General features: G+C 48.7%; 1 protein-coding gene across 2 annotated transcripts in view; it reads right to left on the bottom strand.

Moving 5' to 3' along the window:
* Kat7 (lysine acetyltransferase 7) overlaps positions 1-13,648 on the bottom strand; it is a 36,240-nt gene that overhangs the window by 7,965 nt on the left and 14,627 nt on the right. The window contains exons 5-8 of one of the 2 annotated variants that reach the window (XM_023718220.1): positions 8,838-8,927; positions 6,332-6,430; positions 3,257-3,367; positions 901-1,092 (exon numbers count right to left, since the gene is read on the bottom strand). In XM_023718220.1, the coding sequence (XP_023573988.1) occupies positions 901-1,092; positions 3,257-3,367; positions 6,332-6,430; positions 8,838-8,927 (492 nt within the window). The remainder of the gene's footprint in view (positions 1-900; positions 1,093-3,256; positions 3,368-6,331; positions 6,431-8,837; positions 8,928-13,648) is intronic. The other variant, XM_004633638.2, reaches the window with a different exon arrangement.

Consider the following 13,648-nt stretch of genomic DNA (forward strand, 5'->3'; position numbering starts at 1 on the left):
AGTGTCCACCATTTCAGCAAGCCCCTGGGGTGGGGCCAGCTCAGCAGACCCAGGAATGGAATCCTTGCCCTGTGCCTGCTTGCAGGCTCTTTAATCTGATGAGCTATTTGGCCAGCCCTCTCTGTGACTTTTCTGTCGAGAATCACAATCCAGGGTCTATGTGGTGACATACACCTGTAATCCCAACACTCAGGAGGCTGAGGCAGGAGGAATGTCACAAATTCGAGGCCAGGCTGGGCTACACAGTGAGCTCAAAGCCAGCCTGAGCTGCATTCTGTCTCAAAAAGAGGGGTCTTTACTGCCTTGTGTGCTGTGTTCACTGTCCCTACTCCGCAGCAGACATTCTCCTAAGACAAAGCTTTTTATTCCACAACTAGGGAAAGAAAAATGGCTGAAAAAGTATCTAGCAAGTACATTTATCAGTAGGAAAGTCAGACTGTCTTAAGTGTGTTCAAAAACCAACAGGAGTGAACAACTGAGGCACCCAGGGATGTGCTGTTCGTGGCAGTCTGCCACACACTGGTCTCCCTCACACATGAACTTGGGTACTCAGCACCCGAAGGTGAGCCAGGTGGCCCTGCCCGGCCTAGCGACCCTGTACTTCCGCGGAGTCTGGGCCTTGACAGCCCTCGGGCAGAGGCGATTCAGATTCTGAGAAGGCAGGGAAACAAACAGGGCGGCGCCTGACAGGCCACAGACAAGGTCCGTCCAGTGCTCCGGCTGTCCCACAGCACCAGTCAGGCTGAACTCCTGGTCCCGAAAGGTGGACATGACGCCCTGTGCCTTCCGCCCATTTCTGTGACCACAGAGAGCTGCTTAGAAGGCTGTTGTGTGGCCCCGAGTCCTGAGATGCCACAACATGGCCACCACGGCCCAGGCAGAGGGACGGAGCCAACTCACCATGTGCCGGCGGAGTATCGTCTGGCTCTTCATGTACTTCAGGCAGAACTCGCACATGTAGAGCCGACCCAGCCGCGCGTACTCCTCAGGATAAGGAGAGTGGTACCAAGTGTCAAGCTCATAGCGGCCAAAGGCAATGGTTTTAATCATGTTGCTCCCCTCTGTAATCTGACCTTGCAGCCTCAGCTTCTCCTATTGCCAAGAGAAATCAAAGGTCAAAGGAAGAGTAGGATTTACTGTCTTAAAAAAGAAATTGACTGTCATAAGCTTGAGTGCAGTTCACCTTGCCAAGGTGATGAAAACCTCGGCCCGACTCGGCCGGGCGCACGCTGCTAACAGGGCTGCACGCAGAGGGGAGGCGCTGGCCCGCAGGGCCCACCCCCAGCCGGCCGCCGGCCCCATCAGAACAAGCCGAGAATATGTGTTTTTCCCCCTGGTATCAGCCTTAAACCAAACTGGATGAGAAAGGTAATCTACCAAACACAACCACTCTAGAACTAAACCTGTAAAAAATTAATTCAGAATGTGCCTTTCGGGGAGTGGTGGCACATACCTGCAATCCCAGCACTTGGGAGACGGATGCAGGAGGATCCTTGCAAGTTCAAGGCCAGCCTAGACTACAGAGTGAGCCCAAGGCCAGCCTGAGCTGCACAGGGAGACGCTGTCTCGAAAAAGAAAAAAAGAAAAAGAAAGGCACTTATGCCACGCCCTGGCCTCAGAAGTGTTTTACGAAATTGTGTGAATCTCAAGTAACACAGACAATACTCACTTCTAAAATTAAATAGTAGGCCCTTTAAAAAAGTTTTGAAATGTGGGTGGCAATTTAATTCTGCAGCCTAAGAAGGAAGAACACTTGTGGGTGTCCAGCGCCTCTCAGGCAGTGAGCCGGCCACAGGAGCGGTTTGGAAGGGTGACATGGCAGGGCGCTGTGAGGGTGGCTGGCACTGACTTCTCGGAGAAAGCCAGCAGTGCGGCAGCAGCCATGCCAGCCCGGGGGCCGCCGCCGAGCCCTGCCTCCTGCAAGCTGCCAGCCAACCCAGTACAGGAGAGAATCTGAAGCGGGTGGGAGGGGACTAGCAGGGCTGGAGATGGGACTCGCTTTACAAATGAAACTTTCTTCAACACATTTTTTTTTTCTTCAACACACTGTAATCTGTTAAATCACCAATAAAAAAAAAAAATCATCAATAAGCCTAACCAAAAGAATTTTCTAGATCCAAATTTATTTTTATTTTATTTTTTGATGGAACCGGGGATTGAACTCAGGCCCTTGCGCTTGCCAGGGAAGCGCTCATTCCACTGAGCCATCTCCCCAGCCCTCTATGAAAAAAAATTCTATCCAGGCAATCAAATGCAAGTATGAGCTGAATGTAAATGAAAGACATGTAAAATTTGTCCAAGTTTTTTTTTGTTTGTTTGTTTGCTTTGTTTTGAGATACAGTTCAGGCTGGCATCAAACTCACAGTGATCCTCCTGCCTCAGCCTCCCAGGGTGGCATCACAGGCGAGTGCCACCACAACTGGCTTCGTCCCCGTCAGAGTTTAACTCACAAAAGCCAAAGCCCACAAGTTCAGAACAAAACTCTGCAACATGCACTCCGTGGCACGGAAGGTCATGTCAAAAAGCAGTAATAAAACACAAACTGGGGCTGGAGAGATGGCTCAGTGGTCTAAAGTACCTACTTAGAACAAGCTTAGCAAAGCATCAGGGACCGCGGTTCGATCCCCAGACCACATGCCAGCCAGCCCCGCCCCCTGGTGGGCTGAGCTGGCCACACACACACACACACACTCACTCTCTGTCTCTCTCTGTCTCTCTCTCTCGCTCTCAAATAAATAAAAACTTAAAAAAAAAAACAAAAAAACCACAAACTGACAAGAGCCCCCCTCATTTGTTCTGCCATTACATTCCAGGTTTTAGGGCAGTGGTGGCAAACCTATGGCACGCACAGGTAAAGCTCCCACTGTTTTAGGGAAACTACTGAAAGACTGAGAAGGAAACCCTACCACAGGGGGGTCCTGCTGGGGGGTCCTGCTGGGTTATTACGGAGACAAAGGAGGACACCTGCCAGCCCCCAGGTTCTCAGAATTGCAAATTAGCCAAGGAGACAAAAGGACCCCACCACCACCACAATTTCCAGTTGGGGTGCGAGGCCAGAAAGAAAAAACCCAAGAATATAGGAAGAAGACAATGTGATCTGTTCCAAACAGGAAAGGGAGGGACAGCCTCAAAAGGGCAGGAGATTTAAGCAGCAAGGGACATTTAATTCCCATCGAACTGGTTGCTAATCATTTTTCCTGGTCATTCGAAATGCCTTCCACAAGGGGCCTCAGTTTAGGAGGTTTCTGATGCTCACCAAATCCTCTGAAGCGCGGGCTTGCGCTCGGCGGAAGAGATCCAAGTCATACTCGCTCGTCAGGTTTTCCAAGAGAGGCTCCCGAGTGTTCCCGTAGGTCTGCCGGTGTTCCTAAGAGAGTCACCCAGAGTGAGCGTGACATCTCTGCCACCCGGTTCCTTCGCCTGTGGGTGCCTACCACGACCGCGAGCTGCTCGCTTTGTCCGTGCAGCTGACTAGTCAGTAGCCCGACACCACAGGATGCCCGCTACCCACGCCAGAGGCCCCTGCAGCTCCGTAAGGGGACATCTTCTATCTCTTAAGTGCACAACTGGACCGCAACGCACGCCTCCATCTCCCCCTAAGAAAACTTTGCAGGACATTCCAAAACGCGTAACATGAACTACAGCAAGCCCAGGGGCGCTCTAAATCCGAGTCCCGAGATCTGGCAATGCCCCTTGACCATTCTCTACATCTCTGGGTTTAAAGACGTGACCAGAAGGAAAGTCCGAAGGTGGGAGAGGCAGCTGAGCTGAGCAGTGCGCTGCAGATTTTTTACGAGATTTCCTGTTCACCAAGGAAGTTAAGGCTGCCTGGGAAAGGGCAGAAAGTTCCCAGGCCAAATGCCGGCTGACGTCCGTTCAGCAGCCGAGCGCCTGCCTAGCACCGTGCGGCCCTCCAGTCCTTTGACTACACGGGCAAAAACAAAACAGAACCAAGCACCACAAAGTCAAAACTCCTACTCCATCAAGCTACCCTAAGTCGGATACTTGCAAGGAGACAGAGCAAAAAACAAACACAAAACTGGGATTCAAGTGGTAAACTTTGTTTTGTGTATTTTACTACAATAAAAATTGTTCTAGACCAACCAACCAATCAGGCGGGAGGGAGGGAGTAAGGGAGTGAGGGAGGAAGTGAGGAAGGGAGGAGGGGAGGAGGGGAGGAGAGGAGGAAGGGAAGGAGGAAGGAAGGAGATGAAAGTAAAAAATTTTTTTAAAACTGCCGGGTGTGGTGGCACACACGTCTGTAATCCCAGCACTTGGGAGGCTGAGTCAGGAGGATCACAGAAACTTTGAGAACAGCCTGGGCTACATAGTGAGACCCTATCTCAAAAAACCATTAAGAAAAAATAAATAAAATACAACAGAACTCCAACCCAAGTCCATAAGAAAAAGTCTGTACTGTTATTTTAAAAAAAAGGTCCTAAGAGAATCAGAAGCACAAAAATAATCCAGTCGTAACTAACCGGCAAATCTTACCATGGCGGCCACTGCAAGCACCCGCTCCCAGGAAGGAAATCAGACAAGGAACTTCTCTTTTAACTCTGACTCTAGCCCTTCCCTCCGGGCTCTGGCCCCACCTCCCCCGGGAAGGCAAACAGCTCAGCAGAGCCCAGGGCTGGCCCCGGAAGAACCAGATTCCACACATTCACGACCATCCCAAGAAGCCTTTCACCTGACCTTTAACCCTGTTCGCACTGCTTGCTCTGAATCTGGTTCCAGATCCTGTGTTTTGGACCATCACCTCCGTAAGACTTAGGTTTTAAGTACTATATTACTCATTTCTTCTAGTTTCATGGGAGTTGAAAAAGATCTTTTTGGCTTGCTTTTTGAGACAGTCTTACTATACAGCAACTCAGGCTGACCTTGCAGTCACTAGGGAGCCCAGGTTTAACTCACTCTACTCCCCCTGCCTCAGCCTCTGGAGGCTGGGATTATAGGCACACTCCAGCCAAAAAAAAAAAAAAAAGTTTTTTTGGTCTTTTTGAGACAAGGTCTCTAAGGGCCAGCAATATATAGCTCAACAGACTAAGTACCTATTTAGGCAAGCACAGGAACCAGGGTTCGATCCCCAGCACCACAGGCTGTGAAGTCTAGGTGTGTTGGTGCACGCCTATAACCCCAGCGCTGGGAAGGCTGTAAACAGGAGGATTACTACAAGTCCGAGCTGTGTAGTGAGACCCTATATCAAATACATTAAAAAAAAAATTTTTTTTTTTGAAAAAAAAAAGAGAGAGGGGCCAGGGAGATGGCTCAGTAGAATAAGTGGTTCCCTGGCAAGCGCAAGGGCCTGAGTTCAATCCCCGGTTCTGCAAAAATAAATAAATAAATAAGTAAATAAATTTAAAAAGAGAGAGCTGTGATCGAGGCCGCCTCGGGCAGAGAGGACATGCCGGGAAGAGGAAGGCATTGACCCTCTCTCCGGAGCAAAGGGAGCAACGGAGGCTCCTATGTCTTGCTATGCAATGACAGCTGCTTTAAGCTAGGAAACTCAGGCCGACCTCCAATTCGTGGCCATCCTCCTGCCTCAGTCTCCTGAGGACTAGGGATTCAGAAACCATTCTGGGGATGTCTGGAGTCTCCAAACAATCTGCCTTTGAACCAGCTGAGTATGCAATGAGACCTCCAGTAACTGTCAGCGAAATAAATCCTTAATTCCTTAAAAGAGAGAGAGAGAGAAAGAGAGAGAGAGAGAGAGACAGACAGACAGACAGACAGACAGAGGGTTCCCCTATGCAGTTCAGGCTGGCCTTGAGCTCACTTTATAGCCCAGGCTGGTCTCCAACTTGCAACAATCCTCCTGCCTCAGCACGCCCCCTCCAATGCTGAGATTACAGCTGTGTACCACCACGCCCAGCTCCAGCCAAAGTTTTAAAAATACAAATTTCAACCTGGATGCAGCAATACACACCAGGACCCCAGCAACACACCAGGACCCCAGCACTCTGGGAGCTGGGGGTGGGGGAGAAGCACAATTCAGCTCCGCCCAAGCGACTCAGCTACTTTAAGAGACTGTTTCAAAAATTCAAGTTTAAAAATTTTAAAAGAAGGCGGGTGAACACAACTCAGTGCAGAAACACACGGCGCCCAGCTCCACAGCAGGTTCGTGCAGACGTGCAGACGCACGCGCGCACACTGCAGGCAGCTGCTCTGAGCCTCCTGCGTCTTCTCCCAGCAGCCAGGCTCGGTCTCCAGCCTCCTCGCCCCCTAGCCGCTTGGAGACAGGAGCAAGCTGTGAGTCTGAAAGATGCCCAGAACAAGAGAAGCAAATGCAAGGGCACGAGCTCCTGCTGATTAGGTCCCCAACGTTTCTCACCATGTATTTCTCTTTCTGTTCTTTGCTCAGTCCAGAATTTCTTTTCTTCCTAAGTTCAGCCACCTTCTCTTTATATCTCAGCTGTCGCTCTGTTGGTGCCTAAAAGGAAAAACAAAACACTGAGACAGCTACACAGAAAACTAAGTCACTGTGAATTTAGGCTTCAAAAGTATAAAAATTAAAGATGAAAAAAAAAAAAAAAAACCTTTTTGGGTTTTTTTGAGATAAAGTCTTGCTGTGTAGCCTGGGTTGGCCCTGAACTCATGGGTTGGCCCTGAACTCACCTGCATCCCTCCTGCCCTAGCCCCTCCAGAGCACTAGGATTACAAACACATGCCACCAGGCCTGGAAAGTGCTTTAAAGGGGAAAAAAAGCCAGAACATCAGTGACACTGTGACTCATATCGTAATTTCACAATTCCAAATTAGGTTCCGTAAGCACCCTTACTGCTAGTTAAATATGGGTTCAGGAATAACAGTTTTTGGTTTTTGAGACAGGGTCTCACTTTGTAGCCCGGGCCGGCCTCAAATTCACAATGATCCTCCTGCCTCAGCCTCCTGCATGCTGGGATGACAAGTGTGCACCACCACACCTAGCTGAGGCTAATATTCTTTTTTTTAAAACATTTATTTATTTATTGTGTGTGTGTGTGTGTGTGTGTGTGTGGCCAGCTCAGCCCACCAGGGGGCGCGGCTGGCTGGCATGTGGTGCTGGGGGATCGAACCGCGGTCCCTGGGCTTTGCTAAGCTTGTTCCAAGTAGGTGCTTTAGACCACTGAGCCATCTCGCCAGCCCCTAATATTCTTAATCTGGTTAAAAACTGTTACTCCTCAGCCTGGTGTGGTGGTGCATTCCTGTCATCCCAGCACCCAGGAGGCTGAGGCAGGAGGATCACTGAGAGGCCATCCTGTGCTAGACAGGGAGGTCAAGGCCAGCCTGTACTATCTAGTGAGACCCCCACCCCAAACCCCCCAAAATAGTAGCCTCCACCAAAGCAATAAGAATAAAGAAGGGCCGGGGAGATGGCTCAGTGGAATAAGCACTTCCCTGGCAAGCGCAACGGTCTGAGTTCAATCACCGGTTTTGCAAAAAAAAAAAAAAGAATAAAGATGATTTCAATGCAAGAAGCGTTTATTGAACACTGTTTTTGAAGTAATGCCTACTGGTTGACATTGATACAAAAATAATTAAAACAGAAAAACAGAACAGAACCTGAACTAGATGTGCGTGCACTTAGAGTGCTTCTTACCTGTCATACACTGGGTACAGCACTTACACACAATAGCGATAACCTAGCCCGCTAGGCGCTGTTTTGGTTTTGTTTTTGAGACAGGATGTCAACAGGTAATTCAGGCTATCCTTGAACTCACTGTGCGGCCCTGGCTGGCCCCAAACTCAAAGCAATCTTCCTGCCTCAGCTCCCCAGTGCCAGTATTTCAGGTGTGTACTCCCACACCCAGCAGACAGGCATTTTTCATTTTTCCCCCCTTCCCTTTGCAGTATTGGGGGGGGGGGCAGGATTTGAACCCAGGAACCCAGGACCTTTGCACTAAATTACGTCCCCAGCTCTTTATTTTTTTGAGACAGTGTCTTGCTAAGTTGCCCAAATGCAATCCTGTTTCAGCTCCCCAAAGTGCTAGGGTTATCGACATCCACTCCGCACCCTCTGCACCCACCACCACCACGTTTTATTTCGTTAACGAAAAAATCAAGTTAAAGGAGGCCAGCTGACCTGCCCAGGACAAGTCAGAGAAGCAGTGTTCTGGTCCACATGTCTGTCCCTAAAGCCCAACTTCTCCCTCACGTCGTCTTGTTTCCTCTACCAGCCACCTGCCTGCCAGACACTTAATGAGAAGCTTCATAAGTGAGGCTGACACCAAGACTGAGGTGGAGTCACCAACAGCAGCAGAAAACAGGGCAGAAGCCCTACTTCAGCTAAGGGCTGTGCAAGGCCTTGAAGCATAAACAAAGTGTCCTCTGCTTGGTGCCTGACAGAGTGCCAGGCAGGAAGAGAGCCAGAGGGAGACCAAAGCCCTTGGGAACAAAGACGGGATGGAGCACAATCTCATGCCCCGAATATTCTGAGAGGCAGGAAGAGACCAGTGGCTGCCTGGATCACACAGGAGGAGAGAAGCAGCTGCTGGTGACCTTGGAAGTGTGCCAGCAGCCAAGGGAACAGGGTCTGAGGGCCGGCTGGGATGGGTGAGCAGAAGAGCACGAGATGAGGACACGGGACAGCAAGTGCGGATTCTCAAGTGATCAGACCACCGTGTACTCTTGGTATTACTGTAAACAGCTTGATTCCCCACTTCTGAGATACCGTTTGCTTTATGAAAACACCTTGGAAAACAACCATCATCTTTCTGAATTTCTGCCTGGAAGAGCAATTATCTGGAGGCACTCTGGGAAACAGGAGGCCCAGACAGGCCAACGGAGACAGTCACGGGCGAAGGAGCCCCGACAAAGATCTCCACCTGTGGGCGGCCAGAGCTGTCACAAGGCCCTACCTGGTGCCTGGTTGAATGCCTGTTGTTGTCATCTTGCCTGTGGGACAGCATCCTTTCTTCTATCTGCTTATCCCGGCTCTGTGCTCTCACCTGCAACCATCAACAGCGTCAATAAATCCACCCGCTCCTAGGACTGCGTTTACGTACAGCATAAGAACACAGCAACCAGCCCTTGCCGTTGCGCGGTTCTCCGCAAGCGGAAGCACGCTCATCGTATTCTCCAACAAAGAGCTAAGCAAGGTCACTATGCTTTCTGCCTTCTCAGCCACGAACTGAGGATCAGAGAAGCAAAAGGATCACAGCCCAGTGGCAGCAAAGCTTTAATGAAGTCTGGCGGCTCTGAGCCTGGACTCTTTCCACATAAAATGGCTACGAAACTAGAAAAAAGTACAAGAATAGGGTGAGGAAATACCAAGAAACGGAGAATCTGGGCTCTGGCCTGGCACGAACACACGTCCCACATACACAGGAGGCTGAGGCAGGAGGACTGCTTGAGCCTGGGAATTCAAAGAGAGCCTGGGCAACACAGCAAGATGAAGCAACGGGAGGGGGGTAAACCTGGCTCTGAATCTACTGAGTTATGTAATCCCAGACAAATCCCACCAGCTCTCAAGAGTTTTAATTTCATCATGAGAACCAAGATCTCACATCCAACTGCCTCTTCGATGTCACTACACAGCAGTGTCAAAGCAGTGACTAGTCTTCCCCATGAGTCTGATCCACCCAAATCTCGATACGGACAAGTGAGAACACGCCATCTTAAAAGCTGACCAGGTCACACAACTGGTCCTTGTTCTTCTCACACCTCACAAGCAGTCTGCCCTCCAGCCTAGGACCTCACTCCCTTCCAAAAGCTAACTGGAATCCCCGCTGGAGTTAGCTCCCATGACCCCCACGGGCCTGGGCAGCCACCTCCTGCTGCTTGCCCGTGTCATTCCTACTCCCCAACAGCCCCGACAGCCCGCTCTCCCTAGCAAGTTAGGATTTCAACAGAATGTTTACGCAACTGTTATCTGTATCTGCTTGGTCCCTCAAATGCTTCCTGTGGCCATCAGAAAAAAAAAAAAAAAAAAATACACTCCTCATACCATCACCCATAAAGCTTGGATCCTGCTTCCTAGGTCCCCCTACTCCGCCCCCTGCCAGCAGCCAGCTTTCTGTCCCCCCAACCCAACAGTTTCGCCACCTCCTCATGGCTTCCTACTCTGCTTTACACAGTGTCTCTTTGCCACCAGCCATGTCCCAGATCAAACACCAGCGTTTCAGAAATTCTTCCTTACCCACTGCTTGCGGCATGCGACCCCCAAGCCCTGAAAGCCCCCGGCTTTGGTCTGGCTCTCAGAGCCTTCACTGCTGTGTGAGATTCTCAGCCACTCACTCACCCATGCAGGCTTTTACCTTCTTCAGGGAATCCATATCTGTAACTGCGCCGGAGCCACAGCCACAGAAACAGATGGCTGAGAGAAACCCAAACTATAAACAAAGAGCAGAGTGAAAGATAGGGAACAGGAAGCAGGGAGGTGGATCCTCCTTGGAGGGGGAGAGGGTCAGAGGAGCAGGAAGTACAGAGGGAGAACGGGTGAAGAAGGGAGCAGGAGACACTCCGTCCATGCACCCGCTCCACACCAGGCTGGGAACGTTCTGTACAGCAGTCACGGACTGATAAACAACGAACATGGCGCTAGCACTGGCTGAGTCTCGCTAAAGCATTATACACATGCAGAGAGTTTTAAATCTCCAAAGCTTCTGCTGGGCAGGAGAGGCAGTGGGAACACTTGCTTCACACGTGTAAAGCCCACAATTTGATCCCAGCACTGCAAATAAACAATAACTACAAAAGAAAAACTAAAACTATAAAAGCTAGAAAGTGGCTGGTCTTCTGGGGACCCTCAGTGGAACAAAGATAGCGTCTTCAGGGATTCCTGATCCTCTGAGCACATGGTCCACAGGTAAAGGTGGCCTATGCAAAGCCTCCTTTGCCTTGTAAGACAAGAAAATCCATGACTTAAGTGTTTTTCTTTTTTTAGTATTTTCTTCCCTAGACTGAAGTTATTTTTTTTTTTAAAGTAGGGCTGGCCAGATAGCTCAGCAGACTAAAGAGCCTACTTAGGCAGGCCCATTGGCCAGGGATTTGATCCCCCGTGTGCTGTGCCGTGCCAGTTCCACCCCAGGGCACACCGAGCCACAAACGAGACGTGGTGATGTCCACCTGTAATCCCAGTGTTGGGAGGCTGAAAGCAGGAGGATCACTATGAGTTTGATCTATGTACTGAGACCCCATAGACCCTGTACTAAATACATTAAAAAACAAAACAAAACAAAAAAACCCTATTTCAGGGCCAGGGAGATAGCTCAGTAGAGTAAGTGCTTGCCTGGCAAGTGCAGGGTCCAGAGTTCAATCCCCAGTATGGGAGGGTGATAACATGTGGATTCAGATATAAGCCCACTTTGGGAACTTGCTTAACTGCCCAGGTTGGTCTCAAACTCATGATCTTTCTGCCTCAGCCTCCTGAGTAACTGGGATTATAGGCATGTACCACTACACCACACAAGCCAACATTTTGTTTTGCTTTATTTTGTTTGTTTTTGGAGAGGTCTCACTATGTAGCCCGGCTTGCCTCAGCTCACAGCAATCCTCCCGCCTCAGCCTCCCAAGTGCTGGGATTATAGGTGTGCACCACCACACTCAGCTAGCGATGTTTAAAGTAATACCCTTGGGAAATTTTGACGTAAAATCAAGCACAATATCGATTGCATTTAAAGGCACACAGAAGAGAACCAACTAGAAGCAGTCAGTTATTTTCAGACGAGGCACCCAGCGCCTGGCCACTCCTGAATCATGGCGGCAGGCACTGAGGCTCTGATCCTGCTGAAGACCACGGAAGAGCCTGCCCTGGGCAGAAAAGGCTGCCCTGCTCACAAGCAGAGTCGGAGTGAGGTAAAGGAAGAGCAGAGTCCTCGGTCTCCAAGTCCATACAAACAGTGAAGGCCGCTGCTGTGCTGAAAGAGCACGTGGAACAGGTTCCTGAACCAAGAGGAACTAATGTCAGCCAGAGATCTAATTTGCATCAAGACGATACCTGCTCAGACGAGGACACAGACTCTGCTGACAAAGTTCAACCAAAATGCAAGACTTCGGCTTACCAGACGTGCTCTGTTAGGCCCAAATACTTCCCACGCAATCTATCTAATTGACATCTTCAATTCTCGCTTCTTACAATTAGTTCTCTGATTCCACCGTAGGTAAAAGCAGCCCATACAGGCACACCCAAACGGACTCCTAGGCGCTACGCCTACATACGTGCCTATGGCCCAGAGATGACTTAGGAGCTATAATGTTCAAAAAAAAATTTTTTTTAATTTTACTTTTTTTTTTAAAATTTATTTTATTTTATTTGTGTGTGTGTGTGTGTGTGTGTGTGTGTGTGTGTGTGTGTCCAGCTCAGCCCACCAGGGGGCGCGGCTGGCTGGCATGTGGTGCTGGGGGATTGAACCGCGGTCCCTGTGTTTTGCTAAGCTAAGCTTGTTCTAAGTAGGTGCTTTAGACCACTGAGCCATCTAACCAGCCCTTTACTTTGTTCTTTTTTTTAATTTTTTTTATTGAGAAATATGAATGAGACAGTTTCACAGCTGATTAATAGGATGGTTTTGATAATCAATACATTGTACATTGTTATCTTCTTAGTGGTTATCCATAGTACAAGAAGCAGACAGGATATTTTGTCCAAACACTGTGAGTACACCTCTTTTTTCTCATTGAATTAAGCAAAAGTAGCTGTAAATTTATCCTAACTATTTTGTATATATAAATACAAAATGATCTTTCCTTTGTATCTTTTTTTTTTTTTTTTTTAATCCTGGCAGATGTGAATATTCTATTGGCATCTAAATACTATAGGTGTTTGAATTCAACTAAACAATCTAACACTCTCTAGCAGTCTATAATATTAGTGGGTTATCTTCAGGAGTTATTGACTTGAGCCTTTTACAGCTCATCGTATTAAAACGGATTTACTTTATATACCTAGTTTTTATACTTTTCTGCTGGATGGTTAAGACCAAGATAAAGCAAGACCTATATAACAAGAAATGTAACTTTTGTATCTGATAAGGTCAGTCAAGTACCCTCAGGATTTATCCTGTAGCCCCGTACTGCACTTTGTAGATCCTCTGTTAGTGTCAGCCATTAGGATGAGTCATGGCCATTGCTTGACCAATTTGCTCTCTGTGAAAGCTTGAGAGAATGTTTTTTCTCTCCATGTGACTCTCCCCAGGCTCACTTTACATCGTCGATCACATTCCTCTGTGGCTCCATTATCTTCTTGATCAGAAAATTTGGAGCACAACTGAGTGACATGATGTTACAGTACAGGTTCTCCTATGTCCCGAGTCTTCACTGACCTTGAAAGGCGAGGGCCAAAATGTTGACTGACCCTGCAGTCCTTCCTTTTCTCCAAATTTTGATCTGCTAACTTAGGTTGTTAACCCTCCAGAAAAGAAGCTAATTATTAACCTCAATAATATGCAGTTCGGTTTACCCTATCTGTCGAAATATCAAACATTTTGGCATATCATAGAACAGGTATTTTCCATCAGATATTGATATGTTGAACTTTAAGTCCTTACAGAATATGAAAGAAAAATAATTATATAAAGGTAGAGGGGCTGGAGAGATGGCTCAGTGGTCTAAAGCACCTACTTGGAACAAGCTTGACAAAGCATAGGGACTGCGGTTCAATCCCCCAGCACCACATGCCAGCCAGCCGCGCCCCCTGGTGGGCTGAGCTGGCCACACACACACACACACACAA

The sequence above is a fragment of the Octodon degus genome, unplaced genomic scaffold (genome assembly GCF_000260255.1).
Source record: "Octodon degus isolate 3935 unplaced genomic scaffold, OctDeg1.0 scaffold00056, whole genome shotgun sequence".
In the NCBI taxonomy this organism is placed as follows: Eukaryota; Metazoa; Chordata; class Mammalia; order Rodentia; family Octodontidae; genus Octodon; species Octodon degus.